The sequence below is a fragment of the Diceros bicornis genome, chromosome 15 (genome assembly GCF_020826845.1).
Source record: "Diceros bicornis minor isolate mBicDic1 chromosome 15, mDicBic1.mat.cur, whole genome shotgun sequence".
Taxonomy (NCBI): Eukaryota; Metazoa; Chordata; class Mammalia; order Perissodactyla; family Rhinocerotidae; genus Diceros; species Diceros bicornis.
In genome coordinates this window covers 38240707-38268096 of record NC_080754.1, presented here as the reverse complement: position 1 = coordinate 38268096, position 27390 = coordinate 38240707, and the positions used below count along the sequence as shown (strand labels likewise).

Below are 27390 nucleotides of genomic sequence, written 5' to 3'. Positions count from 1 at the left end.
ACAATATCTCATCTATAGGCTCTTACCCTCTTCCATAAAATGGCCCAGAACCCCTTTCTGACAGGGATCAGCAAAGACAAAGTTGAGAGGAAATCTTTTTTGGGGGGTGTAGGGGGAAGATTAGCCCTGAGCTCACATCCGTTGCCAATCCTCCTCTTTTTGCTGAGGAAGACTGGCCCCAAGCTAACATCTGTGCCCATCTTCCTTTACTTATATGCAGGATGCCTGCCACAGCATGGCTTGATAAGTGGTGCATAAGTCCGTGCCAGGGATCCGAACTTGCGAACCCCGGGCCACTGAAGTAGAGCACGTGAACTTAACCACTATGCCACCAGGTGGGCCCTGAGAGGAAATCTTTTAACACTCCGAGAATGCTGGCAAAGGGAAAATTTGCAAGACTAAAGAATGGACTGCAGGGGTGGGTCTTTACTGTTCCGTGAAGGGGAGGTAGGTTTTGAGGAAGATGGGGGAGGGGCCCTGGAAAGGCTTGAAGGAGAAGGTCTTAGCAGGAGGACAACGAGGATCTTTATGGAAAACTGGGGCAATCGTTTGGGATTCCCTATGAAAACTTCAGCAATGAGGTCATGCCCCTACGGCGGTACAAGGGCGCAAGTTATCCAGAGCAAGGGCGGAGATCTCAATGTCCTTGTTACTCCACATGGTTTTGGGATTCTCCTCCGGCCCTCCGGTGAGGAGTTCCTGGGTCCGGGAATGGCTGCGACAGCGCTGGGGTTGGGGTTAAGGATAATCCCACTCCTTGCCCAGTGGACGGGCAGTGGCCCATGCCCCTACTGTGGACAAGAGGACTGCGAAGGCACCAACTGGCAGACGAGTCCCAGGCGGGAGCGACAGTAAGGCTGAGTCCCCTTTTTTTCTCCGTTTCAGAGGGCAACTGGAGGCACTAAGAGGACACAAAGGGGGTGTCTGTGTGCGGGAGGCTGGCAGCTGCCACACTCATGACTTACTGTTTGCTGATGAGGCCCAGGGATTCAGACTGAGGTCTGTAATTCCGAAGCCCTCCCACTTTTCATGGCGGATTACCGACATTTCAGTATTGAGTATGTGCACGTGCTATTAATAAGGCAGGAAAAGAAAAAATATTGTGCTCTGGTACTGTACTCGAGTGCTCTGAGACGGGATGCCAATACTTCTTAAATCTTGGTGGCCAGAACCTGAGACCAGCTGCTATCCTAAAGCAGCTTGCAGTTTTCTGATTTATGTTTTCAACGAAGCTTGCTCTTTTGTTTTGGGGAATCTCTTCTCAATACTTGAGTGGTCTTCTTGGTTTGGCAAAAGCAAAGACCAAGTCTTATAGTGGAATGGATAGTTGGGACACAGGTGAGCTGCTCTAAATAAGAATGCCAACCATAGTCTTCTTTTAAGTTAACTGGGTGTCTGGCCTGAAATGGGTTAGGGTAGAGGTGGAGGGGAAATTCTCTTCTGTTGGTGGCTGGTAAAAGATGTTGAGAAGAGTGGAGCAATTACCTCCAGGGGAGAAGAGTCCTTTTGGGAGGCAATGGACTATGGGCTATAAACGCTGTACTTGTAACAGCCACTTCTAAATCTTCTCAGCTTTGTAATTCTCTTATTCCCAAACTTTCAATAACAGCCCGGTGTTAGGTATGTTTGGGGGAATTAAGGGAGGGGCCTATGTCCACACTTAGGATTTGCTTCCACCTTCTAGGAACTGTCCCCCATCTTCCCAGGTCAGAGTGGTGGTAGCCACAGGTGTAGCTGGTGATTCTGGAGCTCTAGGGGGTGGCTTGCAGCAGAATTCTGGAACACTGTTTATTGATCAAAGGATAAGGCTGTACTAGGGAGTGCTTGTGTTGAAGTTCAAGTCAGTCTGGAAGTCTGGTCTTAACAGAATCACAGGTAAGGATCAAGTGTAGTCAGGGATTGGATCTGCGGGGCATGGAAAACTTTGAGGATTCCCAGGACTGTTTGGGGAGGGGACTGGATTTTCTATTACCAAGTAGGGTGGGACATTTTCTGTTGTTGATAACCAGAAGTGTGACCTCTAGATAACAGAGGGAGAGTAATTAGCAGCACTCCTTGCCAGCCCAGGGGAGGGGACTAGTAAGTACTAGTAGGCTACAGGTACATTTTCACCCTTAAGTTTCTGTGAAGACTTCCTTGAGTTGTGCCCTTCCCTTCCCCCGTACTTCGCTTACACGTTTATCACAGCAGCCAATTACCTGGTATTGTAATTTGTAATTATGTCTCTCCCAGTAGACTGACCTCAAGGGCAAGGAGCTGGCGCTGGTACTCAGACTCCGGTTCAAATTCCAGCTATGCCACTAGCCAGCTTTGTGACCGTAGGCAAATTACTTAATCGCTCTATGCCATGATTTCCTCATTTACTAAAAGTGGGCACAGACTCCCCATCGCCTGCGGTTGCTGGGAGAAATGAAGGTGACAGTGCATGTAAAGTACCAGGCATAAGGTATATGCAAAGTAAAGGGCGCCTAGCAGGGTAAACATTTGTTAATTAACCTGACCTACCTTTATTTCGTGCACTTAACAAACATTTACTGAGCACCTACTGTATTTCAGACCCCCGGAGAGCTCCCTCCCGGATGGAGATGCCTCACGTGTGGCCTGTGGGTCTTGTCCCGCGAGCCGTCTCAGGACTGGCTCCGCCAAAGAAAACCCCGCCCACAACCCTTTCGATCTCGTCAGCGATTGGACCGGGACTGTCCCGCAGGCATTTTTGGTTGCTAGGCTCGGGAGGTGGGGTCCTAGGTTGCGCGTGCGCAGATTGAGAACGAAGATGCTTTCCGGTCGGGCGGGAGGAGGTGACGTCAGGAGCGGTGGCGGGTGGGGGCCTCCTGTAGCCCTGGGGACGTTGTATCTGTGGGCCCTTGGTCCGCGTCACAAGTCAGCGACTGAGCCTTGGCAGTGGTGGCCGAGGCGGCGAAGGTGGCAGCGGCGGCGACAGCTCTGGGGTTTGCGTCTCGGGGTGTGTCGGCCGCCGCTGCTGCTTGGGCCTGGTATGTACAAATGGCTGGTTAGGATTCTCGGCACCATTTTCCGTTTCTGTGACCGTCCGGTGCCCCCTGCCCGGGCCCTCCTGAAGAGGCGGCGCTCGAACAGGTGAGAGGAGAGGGGGCTGAGCGCCGGCCTAGCTTCTCCCCCGCCCACCCGGGCTCGGCCGGGGTAGCGCTGGTCCAGCCAGGTCGGCCCTGCTCAGCCGAAACAGTTGGGGGGCCGAGGCTGGAGAGGTGCGGGTCGCGGGTGTCCTGGTGACGTCGCTCTCTCCACAGTGTGCGGATGCGACTCCTGTTGATGGAACCAGCTGGTTGTCTTTGGAGTGGCCGGTGATGGTTAGGATCTTTGATGTTCCTGTCAGAGTCCAGGCTGGTTGCTGTCAACAAATGCGGCTTTATCATACTTTGCTGCTCTTAGGTTGAAAATTAAAAATTGAAGGAATACTGTCTTTGTTGTGGCTCACTGTTTACAAAGCACACTCCCAAGTGTCATCTGTGGGTAATAAGTGCAGTTAAAGGAAGTGAAATTCATAGCTTGCCCAAAGCCGTTTTGACTGCTAGTACTGTTCTCTTAGCACCAAGAGACAGCAGCTGTCTTGTTCTGAAACAGCTGTCAAACTGTGTGTGTTCTTTTTTTGTGGAGGAGGGAGGAAGAGTGGTTCTGTGCTTTAGAATTAGTGTATGAGAAAAAAAAATTAGGTACTTCATTCTTTTAAAAAGATCACTAGTCTGTACTCTAAAATTCAGTTAGCATTTTGGGGAAACTAAAAGCTTTTCTTACTTAGCATTTACTCCTAGTTTTGTCCCATTTCATAGTGTCTACCTCCTTGCCTAAGAATTAATCTAGAGAATAAGATACCATACCAATTCTGTACACCCCCCGCCCCAACTTTTAGTGATCAAGTGTTAATTTCCTTTCTTATTAAGCCTCGAGATCATTGAAGGTGGTTTCTTGGAGCTTGAGAGAACAAGATGGTTAATAAATGAGTCTGAGAATGCAGGTCATTGATGGAATTGGCTGTTGGCTAAATTCCATCATGTGTTCCAGAGAGGACAAAGTTTCAATTTATTCTTCCTTTCTGCCTTTCTGTAGGGTTGATATAAGGATCATTTGAGAACATGTTGTGAAGTGCCTAAAATGATGCTTAGTATATATAAGGGTAGTATTTGTTTATTCGACCCTGAGGATCTCATGCAGAGGCTGGTGCGTGATAGGCACTTGGTACATATTGATTGAATAAGGGAATGTTAATTTCCTCTCCCCTATCCTTTCTATTTGCTGTGAATCCCTGCTAGTCAGGGAAACAATGGTTTGGAGATAAAAATCCTGTTCTTTACCACACATTCTTAATCTACAACAATCCTTCTCAATGTTAAGCCATTTTTCAGTCAAAATGAAGCCAGGAGGTCTTGTTGGGATGTTTAAAGTTATGAACTGAATGGTATTCTCCTGGGATTTCTTCTGTTCATTTTTTTGTAAATATGATCAATCATAATCATCTTGACAGGGATGATTTGTAGTGTACCATGAAACTTTAACATTCTTAAGGTATAGGTCCAGGGCCAGCCTGGTGGCATAGTGGTTAAGTTCGCGTGCTCCCCTTTGGCAGCCCAGGGTTCGCATCCTGGGCATAGACCTATATACCTCTCATCAAGCCATGCTGTGGTGGCATCCCACATACAAAATAGAGGAAGATTGGTAACAGATGTTAGCTCAGGGCCAATCTTCCTCACAAAAAAAAAAAAGGTCTAGGCCCAAAAACTTTCTTGAATTCCCAAATTCTTTATTACCACTGTAATATAGTTTCCATGATAAAAATGCAGTTAAATATAACACCTTTTCTGGCTAAGAACTATCTTTTAAGGCCTCTTATATTGTCTACTTCTATCTGAAGTAGAAAATGACTTTCTTTGGGGGAGTGTCATCTTTCCAAAGGAAATTATTTGTTTTTAAATCATTTTTGGAGAGAAAAAGGAGATAACTAATCCTTGGAGCTTATCTATGTTCATTTACTAGCTAAGTGATTTCTGGCCAGTTTCAAGTTTGTACTTTAGCCAGATCACAGATTGTTGTATGATAGGGAGTTTTGGGTCTCTCTCAAATAGTTGAAACCATAGTGTTAAGTCCTCAAATGCTAAAGCCTTACTATAGAGCAACGTTCGTTCTCTTTTAAAACATCAGTTGGATCTCACTTTATGACACAGGGGATGGAGGGGGGTGTGTTGTATGAATAATAAGTTTATTTATAGAAATGGATATGTGTGTATATATAAATATATATATGCATATATATTTCTCTCTTTTCTTTTTTACCAGCCCTCTGTTGTCTGCAGTGGATACTGATGAAATACCAGCCAAAAGACCAAGATTAGGTATTGAATATTAATTTTAAAAATTAGTTTTTTTAATAGGAAAAATATATACCTGGAACAAAATTCAAAAGGTAAAAAGTGTATGCAGTGAAAAGGAAGTCTATTTCCTATCCCTTTGCTACTCAGTTATCTTTTGTAGAGGTAACCACTGTTATCAGGGACTTACGTGTATCTTTCCAGATATATAAGCCTGTATGTTGAATGTGCATTTTAAAATTCTAAATCTTCCTATAAAGAAAAGGGGCTTTTTAAATTTGAGGAGAAGACATTGTAGAAACTACTTCAAACTGAGTCATCTATTTCAGATAGCTGAGTGAACCAATCTAATGTGTTGCCCCAAATTGTTTACTTCCCTATATCTGAAGGGCTAGATGTTGCTTGGTAGAAGAGAATAAAACTAGATTAGAGTAAAGGGAAAAAGCATAATGGAATACTATAATAATATTTTCTTCTTTCTCAAAAATGAATGTGAATTTGGACCTACATCCAGATGGGGCAGTTAAGAGTGGACATGTCTATGTTAAGATTTCGCTTAAAGCCAATGAGTACTTATTAAGCATGTCTTACTGCTAACAATGTGTTAGGTTCTACAGGAAATACAAAAATGAGTAAGACAGGGTCTCTATTTTTAAGGACCTTACAATTATAGGGGTGTATGATTATATAGTGGGGGGGATAAGACAAGCACATAAATAATACTAATGTCAATGAGGATATGATAAATGAAATAAGAAAAGTACTAACAAAGTACTGTCCAATTTTCAGCTGGTTAAGAGTCTCAGTAAATATTTGATGAAGGAGCTAGTATGTCATGAGGTGGGTCTTGAAGAATGGATAGGATATCAACAGAGAGCAAGAGGAAGGAAAAGCATTCTAGGCAGAGGGAACAGTATGGGAAAGTTGCACAATTCAGGAAATAGTGACTAGAACTCAGGGAAAAAGTTGGCAAGGGCCGGCCCTGTGGCGTAGCGGTTAAGTGCGCACGCTCCACTGCTGGTGGCCCGGGTTCGGATCCCGGGTATGCACCGATACGCTGCTTGTCAGGTCATGCTGTGGCAGTGTCCCACATAAAGTGGAGGAAGATGGGCACGGATTTTAGCTTAGGGCCAGTCTTCCTCAGCAAAAAGAGGAGGATTGGCATGGATGTTAGCTCAGGGCTGATCTTCCTCACACACACACAAAAATAAATAAAATAAAAATAAAAATTGCTTTAAAAAAAAAGAAAAAGTTGGCAAGAGAGAGAGGTCAAATTATAGAGGACTCTGAGTGTCAGGAATTTATACTAAATTCATTAGTATTTCCCAAAGCACAGGATAGATACCAATTGAGGAAATGATTTTAGGAGATATAAAGTTCATAGCATTAAGTAACATTTGAATTATGTTATATAATTAAAAAGTTGTATCCTTTTCAGTTATTTTTAATTTTCTCATTATTTTAAGTAGCAAATCTTGATTTAAAGCTAGTCTGTCTTCGATACTTGTCTAATACGTGCTAATCTCCCCTTTTTTTAACAGGCCCAGCTAGAACTTAACATTGTTGTGTTTTCATTTCTTTCTTTCTTTCTTTTTTTTTGAGGAAGATTGGCCCTGCGCTAACATCTCTTGCCAGTCTTCCTCTTTTTCTTTTTTCTCCCCAAAGCCCCAGTACATAGTTGTGTATCATAGTTGTAGAGTTGTAGCTCTTCTATGTGGGACGCTGCCTCAGCATGGCTTGATGCGTGGTGAGTGGGTCTGTGCCCAGGATCTGAACCAGCAAACCCCAGGCCACCAAAGCAGAAGGTGGAAACTTAACCCCTACACCACCCAGCTGGCCCCATGTTTTCATTTCTTTTTTTTAAAATTTTATTTATTTTTTTCCCCCAAAGCCCCAGTAGATAGTTGTATGTCATAGATGCACATCGTTCTAGTTGCTGTATGTGGGACACGGCCTCAGCATGGCCGGAGAAGCGGTGCGTCGGTGCGTGCCCGGGATCCGAACCCAGGCCGCCAGCAGCGGAGCGCGCGCACTTAACCGCTAAGCCACAGGGCCGGCCCTTCATTTCTTTATAAGGCAAATGATGTTGCTTTATGTTAACAGTAGCCATATAAAATTACCTTTCAAATACGTTTGGCAAAAAAAGTGAGTCAATTTTAAAGAAAAATATAAATAAATAAATTACAGAAGGTTCTTGAAATAATTCTGGTAATCATCTATTTCATGGACTTCTATGTTAAGGATTTCTCCCACCATGGTTTCCATGAAATATGTATTATGATTTTCTGAATGGAAACTATAGAAGGGAACCTAAACCAAGGGGGAAGCAGGAGGTAGCAGAGATAATACTTATTGGCAGAGTTTGTAAAGGTCTGTGGCAGTGCTGTACAACGGAACTCTCAGCCATAATGGCTAGTGAACACTTGAAATGGGGCTAGTGAGACCGAGAACTGAATTTAATTTTAATTAAATTTAAACTTAGGGAACTACATGTGGCTACCGGCTACTATCTCAGACAGTACAACTCTGTTGGTTGCTTTTGAGAGAAAAAAAGGAAGGGTAAAAGAAAAAAAGGAAGACCTTAGAATTGCAGACTCATGAGATAAAAGAGATAAGAGATCTACGTAGTTTAGTCTCAGGAAAATAAGGTGGTCTTGTCCCCATTTTTTTTTAAGTCAATGAGATTTTTTGACATAATCTTGGAGCATACTCAGATTTTGACAAAATTTGTAGGAAAATAAATATTACAATGCTTTTTAGTGTCCACTATTTCACTGTTATTAAGAGTACCTCTTGGGGCCGGCCCCGTGGCGTAGTGATTAAGTGCACACACTCTGCTGCTGGCGGCCTGGGTTCGGATCCCGGGCGCGCACCGACGCACCGCTTGTCAGGCCATGCTGTGGCGCATCCCATATAAAGTGGAGGAAGATGGGCACAGATGTTAGCCCAGGGCAGTCTTCCTCAGCAAAAAGAGGATTGGCATGGATGTTAGCTCAGGGCTGATCTTCCTCACATACACACAAAAAAGAGCACCTCTTGCCCTTTGGGGTCTGGATGATAGTCTGTGGGTTCAGTACCAATTCCTAAAGCTTTTTTTCTCCCACTTAAAGTACAGCAGAATGGAAATGTTGTTCCTCAACATTATTAGAGGGATAACCTGGAATTCTCTCTAATTCCTAAAATGAGAAACAAGTCATTTGCAAACTTTGGTACTTTTAACTATTCTCTAGCTACAAATTATGTCAAATTGGATTCTGCTTTACCCAGCTATCACATCCTTCGTGTTGTTTAAGTTATTCACCTATCATTCTGGAAAGTATTTTATATCTTATATGTTCTGGAGTGCTTGTTGCTTAAAAGCTACTATTTCAGTTTCAGGTTATTTTTTTTAAAGCTGAATGTGGCTAAGATGATGGTCTCTTTCGCTCAAACTAGTGCTTTAGAATACCCTTAATGAGGAAATTGTCGAAAGCAAATCAGCAGTGTAGGAAGTGAGAAAGGGGTAGTGTGATAAAAGGAGGAAGTGGGGTAAGCACTGAAATCTATGCTTCCCCTTATTTATTTACTTATTTATTTTGTAATCTTTATTTTTGGTGGCAGGGAGGGGTGAGTCTGAGATCATCTAACACATCTTCTCAAGTAGAGGAATAGCCTTGTTTCGTCATATATGTTTAAGAGCTGCATAACTTATACTTCACTAACTTCCACCCTGGGCATAGCCAAGATATAATAGGCACTTAGTACGTAGTTGTTTAGGACAGCTATATTGTTACCTGCCTGGGAAGCAAGGACAAACCAGTGAGTAAATGATAGTACTTCCTGTAGCATTCTGTCATATCTAGTGACTATACGCTTCAGGTTGTTTAAGTTTTGCCCCTCTCTCTCTGATAAAGGTTTATATTCTGGAGAACTCATTGCTTAAAAGCTGTCATTTTAGGACATTTTTTTGTGAATCACTGTGATTTACTAAAGTGATGGTTTCATGTTTTTGTAGCATCCCAGATAATTTATTTAAAAAAAATCACAATGCTGGAATTCTAGTTATTAGGGTAGGAGAAAAATTATTTTTATAGATACCTTTTTATCTCAATGGTTGAAAATAGAACTTTTAATAAAAACTGAGAGAGACCTTTTCCAAGATATAATCTTATTTTTTTGCTAGAAGTTTATTACTCTCGGGCCGGCCCCGTGGCTTAGCGGTTAAGTGCGCATGCTCCGCTGCTGGCGGCCCAGGTTCGGATCCTGGGCGCGCACTGATGCGCCGCTTCTCCGGCCATGCTGAGGCCGTGTCCCACATGCAGCAACTAGAAGGATGTGCAGCTATGACATACAACTATCTACTGGGGCTTTGGGGGAAAAAATAAATAAATAAAATTATTTTTAAAAAAAAGTAGTTTATTACTCTATATTTATAGGTGTATGTAATCTATATTACACTTTCTAGATTGTTTTATTCGCCAAGTGAAAACCAGTCTCTACAATGCTGCCAGCTTATTTGGATTCCCATTCCAGCTGACCACTAAGCCCATGGTAACTTCTGCTTGTAATGGAACACGGAATGTGGCCCCTTCAGGAGAGGTCAGTGGGGATAGGGCTCCATTGGGGCTACTGATCCTTGTGCTTAATCATTAAAGTTAAATTTTAGAAATACTCTCTTTTTAGGAATTAATGGGTAGAATAACTTTTTTCCAGCAATGTTCATGTCTTTATTAGCCTTGATATAAAGGCCAAAAAGTTAAAGGTTAAGAAATTACACATTTAAAAATATTTATAAAGAGCAAATTATTAATACATTTGCTTTTCTTATTTCAATATGTGTGAAGAACCTGGAATTGTTATTTTTTATCTCATTTTGTGAATCTTCACAAATTAAACCTTTGGTCTTATTGATAGTATCTTTTCTGTGAGCTAGCTAAGTAATCACCAATAGAGTGATTTTTTTTTTTTTTCATATTAGAAAGTTATTTAAATTCTAAAATTTAGATACTACAGAGGTGATTCTGTTTGATTTTAAGGTATTTCCGAACTCTTCATCTTGTGAACTGACAGGTTCTGGATCCTGGAACAACATGCTGAAACTGGGTGAGGTGGTCAAAACTATTTCTGCTTCCCCTACCTCCTTCTGCTGCTTTTTTCTGAGTTTTGAGACTATGAAAGGAAAACACTGATTTGGGTTGGAATGAGAGCACAGATATATTCTCTCTACCATTCTAAAAAGCAAATAGCTTTCCTTTAGAATTGTTTTTGAATTTACTGTTGTGTTTTCTATTTGTACTATCAGTTTCCTAATGTGACTCTGGTTCATTCATTTTAAAAAACAAAAAAAACCATCTCCCCCCCCCCCCCCATTTCCTGAGAGCTTTCTCTGTGCCAGACACTGTGCTAAGTTATCAGGAATAGCAAAATAATAAAAGCTTTAATAACAAAATAATGAAACAAATATCAAAATAATAAAACCTTACAAAATCATAAAACCTTTAGTAACAAAATGACAAAACAAATAGCAAAATAATAAAATGACAAAATAATAAAACTCTGCCTTTGAAGGATATGATCTGATTGGAGAGCAACTTTAGGTTCCCAGTTCTCATAGGTTTATGGTTTAGGATCTTCCATATCATCCTTATAGCCCGAAATTGAATTGTAACTGTTGCATATACTGTACAAAATGCTATGGTGGGGAAAAACAGGAAGAAGTCAAGAGTCTTAAAAATGGTTGTGATCTCTGCCCCTCAGGTAGGCTTGTAAAAGTTTGAGAGGAAGGGGAAAGAGAGCTTTTAGAGAACTCGTGGGTTCAGAAGCCCAATGTGGAAGAAGTTAAGGAAATGATAAAAACCTTAGAGTAGTGCTTCTCAAACTTTTTTTAGTAAAGTACCTCTGGTGGCAGAGAAGAGCAAAGGAGAGTAAATGCGTACCCCTGAGACTGAGAATAGTCCCAAAGGACCTGGCACAAAGATGATACTTCTTTGAAGTCTTTTATTTCATTAGATTTTATAATCTATTCATAGTGTTTGAATATATAAATGTTTAAAATTATTTACCATTAAAATTGATGTATGGAAGGGATGGTAGATTTATCTTGTGCCTGAGGTACTGGCACTATATTTCTGTGTAGCCTAGTCAGAGAAACATAGGTATTCCTAGGGTGGGTTTCTTGTGTAAATAAGTCCATAGTTTCTAATCTGAAACCCTTGGAGATGTGTTTGGGAATTCCAAATTTTTCATATTTGAGATATATTGTGTTTATTGGATATTATTAAAAAACTCCATTGGGACTGAAGATTGGTTCAAGTCAGGTTTTGCAAACAAATGAATTCAGGTCAGTGTAGGTTTTGCTACTACTGACTTATGAAAAAACTTTCAGTTTTAGACCTCTTTGCATTTTGGAGTTCTCAGGGACTCCAAGGCCCTGTAATAGTTCCAGCAGAAAATGTGGCTGATGAAAATTTGGTTACCCTTTTTTGAAGTATAGTAACCATCTCACAAGTGTTAGAAGCTTCTGGTGAAGTGTAGTAACATATGGCAGGTTTTCATTTAAAAATAGTTCTGTTTGCTTGGGAAGAAAAAACAATTTGAAAACTTTACTCGATTAGATTACAGAGTTTGTCATCATTGAGTTCTTCATGCCTCTTGGTGGTCCCAGCAAGCAAAATTAGAAAAGCTTGTCAATGAATTGTTACTACCTGTCAGAGATCAAAGACAAATTAAGCACTATTGCTTTTCCTTTAACTTTTACAAAATTTGTGCTGGACCTCTGTGCTGTATAGTAATAGAATTTGAAAAAATAAGATATTTAGTTCTACACTGTGGACTACTCAGATTTTCTTTTCTAATGCAAACTATTCACAGGTTTTTTTGTTTTTTTACAATTATAAATGCATTTCTGAAATAGGTAATAAATCTCCTAATGGAATAAGTGACTATCCAAAGATCAGAGTGACAGTAACTCGAGATCAGCCTCGCAGAGTCCTGCCTTCTTTTGGGTAAGTGTTAAATTCTGCCTTTTTGTTAATGGAGACTTAGCACTTATTAGGTGCTCACTCTTGCTGGGCATTCTCACTTTGACTCTATTATGTACTCTTGTTAAGTAAGTACTCTAAGGTTCATAACTTGCCGAATATCATGCAGCTAGTGAGAGACTCGAACTCAAGTGTGTTACTTTTTCTACCACATTATATGCCTATCGCATCTGATTTTGAAAACCTTTTAAAAAATAATTGTCGCTAACTTCTAAACTTTTTTTGAAGTATAGTATGCATACAGAAAAGTGCAGAAATCATGTATATAGCCTGATGAATTCTCATACACTGAACTGTTCTTAATATTTTATTAGTAATTTTCTTCTTCTTTCTGTGTTCTCACTTTCTAGAATTTCTGCTCCTTGGATATTAGACTTTCTAGATTGATCTAATTTTCCTATATATTCTCTTCTTTTGTTGTAGTCCTTGCCCTTTTTATTTATTTATTTTTTTGTGTGAGGAAGTGATCAGCCCTGAGCGAACATCTGCCAATCCTCCTCTTTTTGCTGAGGAAGACTGGCCCTGGGCTAACATCCGTGGCAATCTTCCTCCACTTTATATGGGACGCCGCCACAGCATGGCCTGACAAGCAATGCGCTGGTGCGCACCCGGGATCCGAACCCGGGCCGCCAGCATCGGAGAGCACGCACTTAACTGCTATGCCACAGGGCCGGCCCCAGTCCTTGCCCTGTTTAAAAAAAAAAATCTTTTATTGACTTTTTTTTTATTTTGGTTTCCTAGTTTTTAAGTTGTAAGCATCCTCTTCCTTCCCACTCACCATGGTTTTTCCTTTGTCCAAGCATCTTGTTCTTATTATAAGGAAGCAATATCTTCTCTTATCTCTAAAGCTGTTAATTATTTTAAAATTTCTTCTTCTCCCTGCTCTGTCTGCTTCTTCTGAATTCTTCCTGCCCCTTTGGATTGTTTTGGTCTTATCTTTCATATTATAGTCTTTATTCAAATACCTAAAATCCTTGGCTATCCACTCATATTTAAGAATGAGACACTAACTAAAAACTAGGGCTCTCTGGAGTTGGATAAATGGCTGATTGTAGGGCTAGGAGGGAAAGCACAAAATGAATCTGGAACATTTTATGTCAGAAATTAAAGGACTGCTCAAAAACTGGGGACATGTCAGGGCTGGCCCCATGGTGTAGTGGTTAAGTTTGGCATGCTCCACTTCGGTGGCCTGGGTTCGTGGGTTTGGATCCCAAGCACAGACCGACACCACTCATCAGCCATGCTGTGGTGGCGTCCCACATACAAAGTAGAGGAAGAATGGCATAGATGTTAGCTGATGGCTAATCTTCCTCAAGGAAAAAAAGAGGAAGATTGGCAACAGATGTTAGCTCAGGGCGAATCTTCTTCAGAAACAACAAAACAAAACAAAACTGGGGACATGTCAACATGACCCAGGAGGAAACTTGAAGGGGCTTTCACTGGCCAAATTGGGGGCAATTTAAGCATCAAAATGAAAAAAGACAGGAATACAGATACTAATAAATAAATATATAGTGTGGGAATAAAAGATCTTATTTATAGCAGAATGCCAACTAGTAAGTGTAGAAAGAATGATAGAATTAGAAAAATCACCATTTTGTAACTATCACAGTAATAATTGAAATGTACAGGAATCATCAATTGAGCTGAAACTAGTAAGTAAAAGTTTGATGAGGTATGGGATATTTACATAAACTGAAAATATATCCCATGAATTACTTATTAATTACAAAGGGAAAAATAATAACTAATAGTAATTAATTACAAAAAAACTAGAGTGGAGAAACTTGCCTGACAGCACCTTAACCAAAGGATCAAAATTAAAATCACCCACAGTGGGACGAACTGACGTGGCCTCCAGATATATTGCACTGAGAAGGACATCAACAGTTAATGTGGTATTCCTGCAAAAATCAATAATGTGAATCTAATTATAAGAAAACTGGTTAAGCTGAAATTAAGGTTCATTCTACAAAACAACAGGCCTGTACTCTTCATTATAATGATGAAGAAAGGCTGAAAAACTGTTCCAGATTAAAGGTAACTAAAGACACATGACAACTAAATGCAGTGTGAGCTCCTGCATTGAATCCTAGATGGGAAAAAATTTGCTATGAAGTATGTTTTTAATACCTTTGGAGAAATTTGAATATGAACAACATGTTACATATTGTATCACTGCTCAAGTTCCTGAATTTGATGATTGTATTGTGGTTATGCAAGAGATGTCCTTGTTTTGGGGAGATACATACTTAAATATTTAGAAGTGAACTTATTATCTAAGCATTTAATGCTGTAAATGTTTCTATAAGCATTGTTTTATCTGCATCTCACACATTTTGATATGTTGCTTTTAATTTTCATTCAACTTAAAATATTTTCTAATTTTTGTTTTACTTCCTCTTTAACTTGTGATTATTTCGAAGTGTAGAATTACATTGTTTAATTTCCAAATATTTGGGACTTTCCAGATATTGTTCTGTTATTGATTTCTAGTTTAATTCCATTTGGTCAGAGAATATGCTTAGTATGATTTCAGTTGTTTTACATTTGTTAATATTTGTTTTATAGCCTAGAATATGGTCTATCTGGGTGATGTTCAATGTGCGCTGGAAAAGAATGTGTATTCTGCTATTGCTGGGTGAAGTGTTCTATACATTGTCAGTTAGGTCAAGTTTGTTGATAATGTTTTACAGGTGTGAATGATTTTCTGTTTACTTTTTTTACTGATAGATGAGCAAGGAGTGTTGCTGTTTCCTTCTGTAATTGTGGACTTGTCTATTTCTCTGTCCGGTCATGTCGGTTTTTGCTTCACATATTTTGAAACTCTGTAGGTGAATACATTTGACCCAGATTCACCAGTTGCTATCATTTTGCCAATTTGCTTTATCATTCTCTGTCATAATACATAATATTTTTTTCTGAACTATTTGAGAGTAAGTCTTAGACTCATGCCCCTTTAATCATAAGTACTTGGGTGTGTTTATTTCTTAAGAATGAGGACATTCACTTACATCATCACAGATTACCAAAATCACAAAATTTAACATTGATATACTACTACTATATAATCTTATTTAAATTTCTTCGTTATAGAGATTACTTTTTCTGGTCCATGATTCAGTGCAGGATCATGTATTTTGTTTAATTTTCACGTCTCTTTGATCTGCTTTAATCTGGAACAGTTCCTCAGCCTTTCTTTGTCTTTAATAGCATGGATATTTTTAAAGAGTACAAATCATTTCTTTTGTAGAATGTTGCTTAATTTTGTCTGATGTTTACTCATGATTTATTTTAGATTATGCATTTTTTTGGTAGAAACACTAGTATATACGTGGTGTTGTATCCTTTTCAAAACATTATATTAAGAGAGTTATGATATCAGTTTGTCCCATTATTGGCAGTGGCAGGAGAGGCAGGCTCTGTCACCAGCAACAATGACCGGGGTGGGGGGGCATCATGGCCTCCATGTCTTTAGCATTTATTAATTTAGCATTCAGCAGATATTTATTGAGTGCCTTTTGGCTTAGGTCATGTACTAGGATACAGTGGTGAAAGGGTGTAATCTCTGTCTTTAGGGAATTTAAAGTTTCATGTGGGATATAGAGATTCAACAATCACACCAGTAATTAATTCCATGGTGCCACATGACTAAAGGAGAAGCGCAGTACCAGAGGAGGGTGTGTGTCACAGGGGATCTAAATCCAGAGCTGGGGTTGGAAAATTGGGCATGAGGGAGAAGGCAGGGGCTTTCATGTGGCAGCCCTGGTGACTGGAAATGCCATAGCAGAATTCTGGGGTGCCCTCTGCTCTAGAGATAGATATCACTTTTGCAAATGGTAGTTGTCTGGTTTGCCAGGAGCAAGCTTAACCTGGGACAGCTTAATCACAGGATGGTCTGGAGCTTAAATTCCAGCAATTTATAGCAGTTTAGTGATAACTTTTTTTTTCTTCTTTTCTGTCTTTCTGTCTCTCAGTTTTACTTTGAACTCAGAAGGCTATAATAGAAGACCAGGTGGGCGTCGCCATAGCAAAAGCAATCCAGAAAGTTCCTTAACGTGGAAACCTCAGGAACAGGTTGGAACAGAGATGATTTCTGAAGAGGGTGGCAAGGGTCTGAGGCGTCCCCATTGTACTGTGGAGGAGGTAAGCCCTTTTAGCCTGATCTCTTTTAAAAACTATTTTATAGGGCCGGCCCCGTGGCTTAGCGGTTAAGTGCGCGCGCTCCACTGCTGGCGGCCCGGGTTCGGATCCCGGGCGCTCACCCACGCACCGCTTCTCCGGCCATGCTGAGGCCGCGTCCCACATACAGTAACTAGAAGGATGTGCAGCTATGACGTACAACTATCTACTGGGGCTTTGGGGGAAAAAATAAATAAATAAAATTTAAAAAAATAAAATAAAGTAAAAATAAAAACTATTTTATGAATTTTGGGGAGAATAAATAATACATATACTATGGTACAAAATTCAAAAGGTATGAAACGGTGTACGGTAACTGTCAATTTCTCCCTTCCATACCTGGCCCCCGCACCCTGTTTGACTCTTAGCAAGTAACCATTGATACTTGATGTATCCTTCTAGAGAGATTCTATACATAGGTAATTTAGTCAATTTCTAGATATAGTTATTTTCACTATAAGACAGAAAAAGGAATCATGTTAGGAAAAGATAAGATTATAGATTGTTTCTTTTTGGGTCCCTGAATTATTCTAACTTGTTCTTTTATAAGATATAATAACTGTGACTAAGTAAGGGAAGTAAATGGTATATGTCTGCTTTTTCCTTCCCTTTTCAGGGCACTTAGCATGATGTCTTCATCAACAGTCTTCTCTTCACTTCCCTCTTGAAGTCTTCACTTATTTCAGGAGAATTTAGAATTATTCCTGTATCTAGCATTCCTCAAGCTTATCACTATTGCAATTTTCTAGATGGTTTTGTGAGCCACTTAATTTAGTTCATCAAAGAAATATTTGTTTGCATCCCAGGTGCTGTGCCAGTTGTCAGCAATTCAAACGTGAATAAAATATGGTCCCTGTCCTCTAGGAGCTACTATATAACTAGTTGTAATTGACAGAGGTAGGCAGAGAGAGGAATGGACCACAGCCCAGGAGGGGTTTTAAGGAGAGGTATGAAAGTAAGCTTCAATACCTCTTAGAAATCAGAGATGGAACTGAGCAAATATATATCGCATATACATAGGATATATTCTAGAAATATGAGGAGGTAATATTAGCAAGGACTTGTTCATTGGTTAAGTGTGATATAAAGTTAGAGGGAAGAGCCTGAGTCCCTGATTTTAGTCTTGGATAAATACGTGCCACTGACCGGGTTACCCTGTGTGTTTAGGGGGAAGATGATGACTTCAGTTTTGGACATTGTTTAAAGTGCCTGTGAATCATGCAAGAAGACCTGTCCTGTAGACTCTTGGATATAGGTGATGGGGGTTTTCAGAAAAAGGCAGGGTTAGAGACACATCTGAATCTTCTGCATGTTGGTGTTATTTAAATCAAGGGAGCTAGCTGAAGAAATTATTCAGGGAGGAAATGAAGTGTGAGAAGAGATAATGGGCAGAACCATAGGCATGTAAGGGCAGGCAGAAGAAGAAATAATCTGCAGTGGAGACTGAGAAGATAAGAAGAAAGCAGGAGAGTGTATTCTTGTCCAGGAAGGCAAGGCAAGGTCAGCAGAGTGAGATGCTGAAGAGAGAGGTCAAGTAACATAAGGGCTGAAAAACTGTCTAATGGATCTGGCCATAGAAGGTCATTGGTGACTTTGGTGAGACCAGTTCCATTTTGGAAGCTAAATGTTATGAATATGCAAGTGGATTATTTCTGCTGAGTTTTTTTGTGGTTAACCCAGTTCTGCCCTCAAAAACTTAAATGTCCTCAAGGATGAGCAGATAATGTAAATGAGTGAAGTGGGCTGGAGTGAATGGCCTGTCTAAAGGGAATAGCCCTACAAAACTCCAGATTGTTGATTCAATTTTTCCAAAGAGGCCAGATTTTTGGATTTTTCTTTTCAATTAATAAAGTTGGTAATGAATTCAAAGATTTTAAAAAACATTGTGCTGGTAAATAAAGCACATCTATGGGCTGCATTTGAGCTCTTAAATTATGATTTAATTTTAGGTTTAATGTGCTAGTAGTTATCTAACATGCCTTCTTTTATTTAGGGTGTTCAAAAAGAGGAAAGAGAGAAGTACCGAAGGTTGTTGGAGCGACTTAAAGAAAGCGGTCATGGAAACTCTGTTCCTCCTGCAACTTCAGCTCATCATAGGTAAAAATAAGCTACAGGATAAATGCTTTGCCAGCCATCTTTTTCCTTATTTTTGGAGAGGGGATTGGTGGCAAGGGCTTTGTTTGCAAAAAAAGGGTAACGTTGAGAGAACTAGCCCTGTGATTTGTCTGAACATTGTATCTAGTAACAGATCATATAGAACATTGTATCTAGTAATAGATTATATAGTAATAGATTATATATATAATAGAAATAGAATTGTCTGTTGGCTTTAGAATCCTTTGTTCAAAGGATCCCTCACTTGAAACTCTGATACAGAAGATTGGAATCACTGGTTGAAGTTGGGTTCCCAGGGGGCAGAGTTTTTTTCAACTTCCCCAACACACACATTTCCCACAATCTGTGTCTCTCTCTGTCTGCCTCTCTTTCCCCCTCTTCTCCTCTCCTGCCCATCTTTCCCTTCCTCCCTTCCTCTCTCCCTTCCTCCCTGTCTCCCCCCACCCCCATGCATATAGTCTGTGAGGCATCGTAGTGCATGTGTTTTAGCACAGTTGGAAACTATCCACTTTAGAGACAAGATTTAGAGACAAGTCATCCCAAGTCATAAGACATTTTTCTTATAAGACTGCTTGTTAATTAAATATTCTAATGATTTGAGCAAATAGATGAGAGTAGCAGAGGAAGTTGATATCTGGCCTTATATTTGGATAAAAAAATATGTGAGCTCAGGATTGAGGCACACTTGATAATTCTAACTAGTGGTGTGAGAGGGGATCCCAGAAATTATGTCACAGCAAGTTGACGGTGAAAAAGTCACAAGACTATCTAGCTTGTTGAATGCAGAAATAACAAAGGATTATGCGTCTGGGAATTTTAACTTTGGTTGTTAACTTTTTAAAAACAATTCTCTTAGTTTTGTCAGTCAGAATGTTAATGTTTTCTCCATTGTGACTAGCCACTGTTGGAAGCAGCAGTATGCTTCATGAACGACTGGTTTTGTCATGTCAGTAAAATCCTCAAACCACTGTGCTTTTTATGTTCCTGCTTTTAACGTGTTGTTTTAGGATCCATTTCAGTATATCATTTAAAATTTCTCTTCTTTTAACCTGAGTTTTGTCACACTGAGGTTTTTCAGTCAAGGTGGTGCTGGGGATTGAGAGCATCCAGGTTTACGAATAGAGAGACTGGAGGTTGGGTGACCTGGCTGAAAGAGTAGAATCAGGATTAGACTCCTTTTATCCCGGTCCCAGGTGGTGCTATGTTGCATCCTCTCTCCTGTAATTTGATGTTTCAGGGTGATTAATAACTCCTGCTTGGAGAAACTTGCCAGACAGAGATAGTGAATATTTACGGTAGATTTTCCTTTTGTATCTGATCTTCTTCACTTTTTGTGTTTCTAAGTTCTCAAAGAAGTCACATGGACACATTAAAGACCAAAGGCTGGGGGGACGAACAAAGTCACGGAGTCAAAACAACTCAGTTTGTTCCAAAACCATGTGAGTTCCTAGATTTAGCCCTATCTTAATATATTGAACTTAGGTCACATGCATATGAAATTGAAAAATGACATACTAGTGAAAGACGGTGTACCAAACTTTAAAACATTATCAGACCCCAGGGCATTGACTGGGACTTATCCAGTACCAGTAGTTTAGTAAAAAAGCTATTTCAAGATGAAGCAGATTTATAAAATACCTCTTGATCATTATTCCTAGCTTCAATATAGTAGCACATATTTTGTGATCCTAAAATTAATTTCTTTATATTCCTTAATTTCCTTATATTTCTCTACTTGCTGTTCAATAAAGGACACTAAATGATAGCTTACCAAATGAGCAGCCATCAGTCAGTTTACACTAAAGATTAGATTTAAAGAAGAAAGAGATTTGTGCATTTTTAAGCAACTTAATTTGTGAGGAGGCTAGTGTCTTTGGAATTCATTTTAGCATTTCAGGGTAAGTGAATGTCTTGATACTTGAAAACTATAAGTTAAAATTCTAGCTGTGTGATTGATTAATAAAGGAAATATTTAATTTTTTCTTTACCATCCTCATAGATAGAGTTGTTGAAACAAGGGGACCTCTGTGTTCTGTGAGAAGTGAAAAGAGGTACGTGGTTCAATTCATTCTGACATATTCTTTTCTTACTTTATAAGCTATATTTGTGAGTAACTATGTCTGAGGGATTGTGAACTCTCCTCAGCATTGGTAGCCGGTCAGCATGTATGGGCACATAAGTAGCTCTTGTGTCAGATGCTCACCCTAGCTAGGGAGGGTGCCCTTCTCTCCTGAGCATTAGGGGTTGGGAGACACTGGTGCCACTTAGATAAGAGTGTGGTCTGGTGGGCATCTCTAGTGATTGACATCTCTACTGATCAGCATCTCTACTATATGAACAGTGAAGGCAGTTCTAAGTGCCTTAGGATTTTGGATGATAGTTCATTTATAGCAGAGTTTGGTAAACTATAGCCTATGGGCCAAATCTGGTCCACCTGCCTGTTTTTATAAGTAGAGTTTTATTGGAACACAGTCATGCTCATTCATTTACATACTGTTTATGGCTGCTTTTAAACTACAGTGGAAGTTGAGAAGATGTGACAAAAACCATAAGACCTGCAAAGCCTAAAATATTTAGTCTGATCCTTTTCAGAAAAATTTTGCTGACCCTTGGTTTAGAGGACTATGTAAACTCAAGGCATTTTTGTTTGCAAATTATTAAATCTTATTTCTAAAACTAGTCTGACTTTTACCAGGTTAAAATCATCCAGTTTGTAATCTCTCAATTTTTTTTCCGCAGGTGTTCAAAGGGGAAAATTTCTGATATAGAGAAGACAGCTGGAATCAGACTTGAAAATGAAGGTGTAAGTAGAAACCCTAGTTAAATTTTATATCTTTTTGCTCTTTCACCTGACTTACATTAAAGTTTTGGTGCCCATGAAAAATAAGAAAGATGGTGTATGTTACTTTGATTTCTAATTCTGTTGTTTTCTTTGAAAAAGCAGCAGGCATTGAAGGTATACAACTTTGACTTTCTTCTGAGTTACCAGATTTTTATCTCTGTGCAGTAGCCACCTTTGTTTATAAGAGAGAACAACTTGCCTCCATCTCAACCCTTATCTGTGTTGCCTGGCTGCTTTTGGAGAATTTTTTAAAACTATACATCCCTAGGAAAGATTTACGTTCAGGACTTTCTTTTCAGAGTCAAGATGTTGGATTTACTTGAAAATATTATCAATCATGCTTAATTGGATTTTACATTTTCTATATAAGTATCAGAATAAGAAGTGTTCCAGTGATCTCCATAGCAATACCAACATTTTTAACAATAGTGGCAAACACTCTAAATTCCAAAGAAATATATTCCTAAATTAAATGCAACTTGAAGTTTTAGCTTATTTCACATTTTAGATACATAGAAATACCAAAGTTTAGGGGACTGCTTTGTATTAGGTATCAGTTTGATCAAGTTTCTCTTCTCTCATTAGATCTCTTCATAAGAATTAGTCTTAAGGCTAACTCATAGTCTTAAGTCTTAAATCTTAGAATATTCCTTTCTCTAATGTTCCCCATTTCCAGTGATTCAAAGTGAACCTTTTGTGTTTAATTATCATTTATCACATGTGGAACAAAAACTGAAAGAAGAGGGAAACTAAGCCTGACAGAGGATGGGAGGTGGGGGATATTTGTTGCCTGGCGTATTTGTTACTGGGCCGATGACTACATCCTGCTTCTGTCCTTGCTGAACCTGAAGGCTTTGCTGTCTGGGACCATGGGGAAGGGCCAGCAGCTACTGGTTTCCTAGGACCGGTATACCTGGCAGTTAGCTAGAGTGAAGAGTACGCTAGGTGTGTTGAGAGTGTGGTTCTAATCAAAGGTCTATTTTTAAATAAATTTCCTAATTTTAAAATAGTTTGCCTCGGGCCGGCCCCGTGGCTTAGCGGTTAAGTGCGCGCGCTCCGCTGCTGGCGGCCCGGGTTCGAGTCCCGGGCGCGCACCGACGCACTGCTTCTCCGGCCATGCTGAGGCTGCATCCCACATGCAGCAACTAGAAGGATGTGCAGCTATGACATACAACTGTCTACTGGGGCTTTAGGGGAAAAAAATAAAAAATATAAAATAGTTTGCCTAGCAGATGACTTAAATTCAGTACTAAAGGTTACATAGGGTCACGATAAGGAAAGGCTCTTATCAGAGTTTCAGGGATGCTGGCAGAATTCTAAATGGTGGTTACATAGGTGCTAATTTTGCAAAAATTAAGTGGTATATTAATGTTTTGTGCATTTTTCTGTAATGTATAAATTACTTTTTAAAAATGATGAAATAGAACATGTTTACTTAGTATAAGGATAGCAGTGGTTTATTCTGATTTGTAGGATTATGGATCATTATTTTTTGCTTTTTTTTTCAACTTTTCAAAATGTCTTTTAACTATATTATTTTTAATTGGGATAAGAGAACTAGAAATACTTTTCTTGCTACTTCCAGGGAAAATGATGAGTGTTCTGTTTCATGGTTTGTAATTGAGGTGTCCTGTGAGCCTTGAATGTTTTTTTGTTCCCTCTTGCAGGGACAGGCAGATATGCTAAATCGACTTTACTCCTTTGGGGATTTGCTGATTCTCTTTTCTTTTAAGATAATGGCACTGTTTTATATTTCCTATGTTATGTATGTTTATATGTGCAAGTATCAAACATGTCAATAGAATATAAAACTTTTTTAATCAGAGGAGAGGACACCAGCTGGAACCTGACCTATCTGAAGAAGTGTCAGCCCGACTCCGCCTAGGCAGTGGAAGCAATGGCTTACTCAGGAGGAAAATGTCAATACTTGAGACTAAAGAAAAAAATTGCTCAGGCAAAGAGAGGGATAAAAGGACGGATGATCTTCTTGAACTTACAGAGGTATTGTTTCCTGTGTTGATCAGAATAAGAGGCATGTTTTTAAATAACCTCAGTTATTCAAGACTTGAGTGAATGTTTTATTTTGAAGAGGCTCCAGGCAGGGATGAATATATGAAAGAAATCAGGCCTAGGGCTGTTCAGTAACTGGCTGCATTGATTATTAGTGATCTGTGAAGGTGGCCTAAGGGATCAGATTAATGATCAGCAAATGTGGGTAGATATAAGTGTCATGTATCTTGGAATATAATGGGTTCTTTGTAGATTCTTTTTCTAACTTTAAAATATTTTGGGTTACATAGTATGGGTTTTGCATTAGGAATGAGTTCATTGCAGTTTTTTTTTTAAGTGATTATGGTTTACTAAAATGTCCCTTTCATTCATTATTGCACTTGAAAATAGTAAAAACTTATAGAAAATGAGAAAATGAAGGTAGTTAAAAATTCGCATTTTAAAGGTGAGCCCACATCTTGGCTCTTTCTCCATTGTTGTCTTAGTAGGTGGTAGTCAGTCCTATTCAGTGACTGTCTCTTGAGCACTTACTGTATATTGGGCATGCGAGTGGAGAGAGCATGCCACAAAATTGCAAAATTGTGTGCAAGGGGGGAAGCAGTATTAAAAATATTTGGATGTAAATAATTTCTATTGGGTTTATAGATTCAGTCTTATAGCTTAAATATGCATTTATCTGCATAATTCTTTAGAATAATGATGCCATCTATACAATAAGGACTCAGTTGCTAGACTGCTGCCTAGTTTTCCAGTTTCTGCCTGTTTGCTTACTCTCTTCATGTCAAAAATGGATAGTGTGACCTCTTAAGTGTCCTAATTTATTACTTGATGTTTTTAAATAAAAGTTTAGGAGTTAAGCAAAGAAAGTATGAAAATACTTTATTATAGTATTGTGAAAGGAGCAAAGGCCAGGAAGTTAGACACTCCTGAGTTCAAATCTTGGCTCTGCTTTTTAATAATTATATGATTTTGGACATGTAACTTAAATTCTCTGAGCTTTACCTCTTGTATAAAATGGTAATAATACTTTCCCCCACAAGCAGGGATTAATGATGTACTTCAAGTATCTGGTACCATGTTTGGCTCATATGATAGCCAATGAATGATAGTGGGATAATTGAGACTATATTTTAAATATAAATATTACCAATTATTGTTTCCAGAGCTAATAATTGAACTAACATTTTTTATAACCATTCCTAAGACTGCTTTGTAGTCCTAAGTTTGAATATTTTCATACCTCGATTTAGTAGGTCTTTGATAGTAGATTTTTCTCAAGGGTCAGGTATTACAGAAATGAAAAGTGTTTTTCAGGCTCAGACTTGCAGTATCTGATAGTGGTTCTATATTTAAGTAGCAACCTCTGGGCTTTCTAATTCAGGACATGGAAAAGGAAATCGGTAATGCCCTAGGCCATGGCCCACAGGATGAGATCCTAAGTAGTGCTTTCAAACTGCGAATCACTCGAGGAGATATCCAGACCTTGAAGAACTATCACTGGCTCAATGATGAAGTAAGTTGTCTTTTTTTCCCCCTTTGACTATCATTATGCTTAACCATTTACTGTCCATAACCAAAGTGATTTCTACCCAAATATAAGGTGTTGCTAAAGCAGCTTTTAGTTTTATCTAAAACAAAAACATCTTAAACCTTTAAAGATGGTTAATTCTGATTGTTTGCTGCCTTTAATTAGCAATGTTTCTCTCTTCTGCATCTGTGCTTTGTTTCATCCACCACTTCATTTACTAGTCTTCAATGACATTTTAGTAAACCCTGGGTGCAAGTGATGAATGGAAGGAAGCAGCAAGTAATGCTTTATTTTAGATGAATTCTTATAGGAGCCATTTAATTTTTTCAGTGATAAAGGGATATATTGATCACTAGATGTATACTGCATGTCTTTTTCTTTATTTCATTTGAGTGATAACTGCAAAAATTTGCCTAATTGTCATCTTGTATCCTTACATATTTAGCTATAGCTAGCTCTTGGTTCTTGTCTATTTTCCAGTTAGACCTTTACCCAACTCCTCAGACCCTGCATTTTCTCCCTCTGCCTTCCTTCCTCTTCCCCTTATGGCTAGTGTCATATAAACACATTCTTGTAAAACTAGAATGTTTTGTTTCATATTATAAATGTCATGTTTATTATAGAAAATTTAGAAAATACAGGAAAAGTGAACAATATTATCATTCAAAAGTGCCAACACTCAAAAATAAACAAAATATTGATGTTCTGGTATATTTCCTTCCAGTTAATATTTCCACATATTTTTTGTGTGATACAGTTACATACACCTTTTCATTATTGCAGACTTTCTCCTTGAGTTCTTTCTCTTGCCTCTCTTTGTTTTTTTTTTTTTTAAATTTTTTTTGTGAGGAAGATCAACCCTGAGCTAACATGCATGCTAATCCTCCTCTTTTTGCTGAGGAAGACCGGCCCTGAGCTAACATCTATTGCCAATCTTCCTCCTTTTTTTCTCCAAAGCCCCAGTAGATAGTTGTATGCCATAGCTGCACATCCTTCTAGTTGCTGTATGTGGGATGCGGCCTCAGCATGGCCGGAGAAGCAGTGCGTCGGTGCACGCCCGGGATCCGAACCTGGGCCGCCAGTAGCGGAGCGCGTGCACTTAACTGCTAAGCCACGGGGCCAGCCCCTTGGCTCTCTTTCTCATATGCCTCAAAAGTATAATTTCATTCCTTCTCAATCCCTCCCATTTTGCACTGATCATTTATTATTTTCCACATTCTGCCATAGACAGTCCTTTTATCCCCTTCCTTAGTATCTTCTCTTCCCTAAGCTTCTTACCTAATTCAGTTAGGTAGAAATTTAGTTTCGATAATATACTTGCCATGTTCTGACGTTTACTCTCTTGATATTACAGGTCATTAATTTTTACATGAATCTTCTAGTAGAAAGAAATAAAAAACAAGGGTATCCCGCACTTCATGCATTCAGTACTTTCTTCTATCCCAAATTAAAGTCTGGGGGCTACCAAGCAGTGAAAAGATGGACCAAAGGGGTCAATCTCTTTGAACAGGAACTTATTCTGGTGCCTATTCATCGGAAGGTACACTGGAGCCTGGTGGTGAGTTGAGAGGGTTAATTGTGGGAGTTTGGATAATGACCATTTTCTTCAATAATGAAGGCTACCCTTTTCTGTCCAGTGAAAGTCCCATAGTATAAGTTAAAGGCATACTCTGCAGAGTCCCTTCTTAGTTCTTGAGTTGAACAACTTAGAAAGCTAGAGGACAGTCCCTGTAACTGAGGAGCTTTCATTTTTAACAGGAAAGAGTTTTAGAACACACTGGTTATTTATTAGATTTGTTTACAAGATGGTACAGGTTTATTGTAGAAAAGTAAAAGTAAAAAAAAAAGCAAAGAAAAATCTCATTACTCTGAGAAGACCACTAATGTTTTGGGGAATAAGTTTCTAGGCCTTTCTCTAGGAATAGAAGTATATAATTTTATAGAAATGAAGCTCATATCATCTGTGATGTTGTATAAAAAATGTGTCTTAGAAATCCATTCATGTTGGTACATATATTGATTTGTTAAAAGATGCTTCTCTTCTTAGAAGTAAAATTCTCACTCCTGTTATGGTTGTTTCTGGATGTTTCATTTTTCCATTATAGGTGATAGACCTAAGAAAAAAGTGTCTTAAATATCTGGATTCTATGGGACAAAAGGGTCACAGGATCTGTGAGATTCTCCTGTAAGTAAAGGCTGAAAAACTTGCCTGTTACGTCTTTATACCCTTGTTACGGATCCTTCTTCTATCTAAATCCTAGGAGGCTCTGGTGGACAGTAGTCTAATGTATAGTGAAGGCTATCTTCCCAGTCATTCAGGACTTGACTTGAATCCATCTTTTTGTCTATAAATAA

The 27390-nt window shown here is 39.2% G+C and overlaps 1 protein-coding gene across 1 annotated transcript in view; it reads left to right on the top strand.

The window, feature by feature from the left end:
• Positions 1–503: 503 nt before the first annotated feature.
• Positions 504–27390, top strand: part of SENP2 (SUMO specific peptidase 2) — a 33771-nt gene continuing 6884 nt past the window's right edge. The window contains exons 1-15 of the mRNA XM_058556172.1: positions 504–851; positions 2557–3096; positions 5308–5363; positions 9784–9917; positions 10355–10421; positions 12232–12322; positions 16336–16504; positions 18534–18637; positions 20000–20094; positions 20655–20706; positions 21395–21458; positions 23322–23498; positions 24889–25020; positions 26390–26593; positions 27141–27220. Coding sequence (XP_058412155.1) covers positions 529–851; positions 2557–3096; positions 5308–5363; positions 9784–9917; positions 10355–10421; positions 12232–12322; positions 16336–16504; positions 18534–18637; positions 20000–20094; positions 20655–20706; positions 21395–21458; positions 23322–23498; positions 24889–25020; positions 26390–26593; positions 27141–27220 — 2288 coding nt within the window. The 5' untranslated portion in view covers positions 504–528. The remainder of the gene's footprint in view (positions 852–2556; positions 3097–5307; positions 5364–9783; positions 9918–10354; positions 10422–12231; positions 12323–16335; positions 16505–18533; positions 18638–19999; positions 20095–20654; positions 20707–21394; positions 21459–23321; positions 23499–24888; positions 25021–26389; positions 26594–27140; positions 27221–27390) is intronic.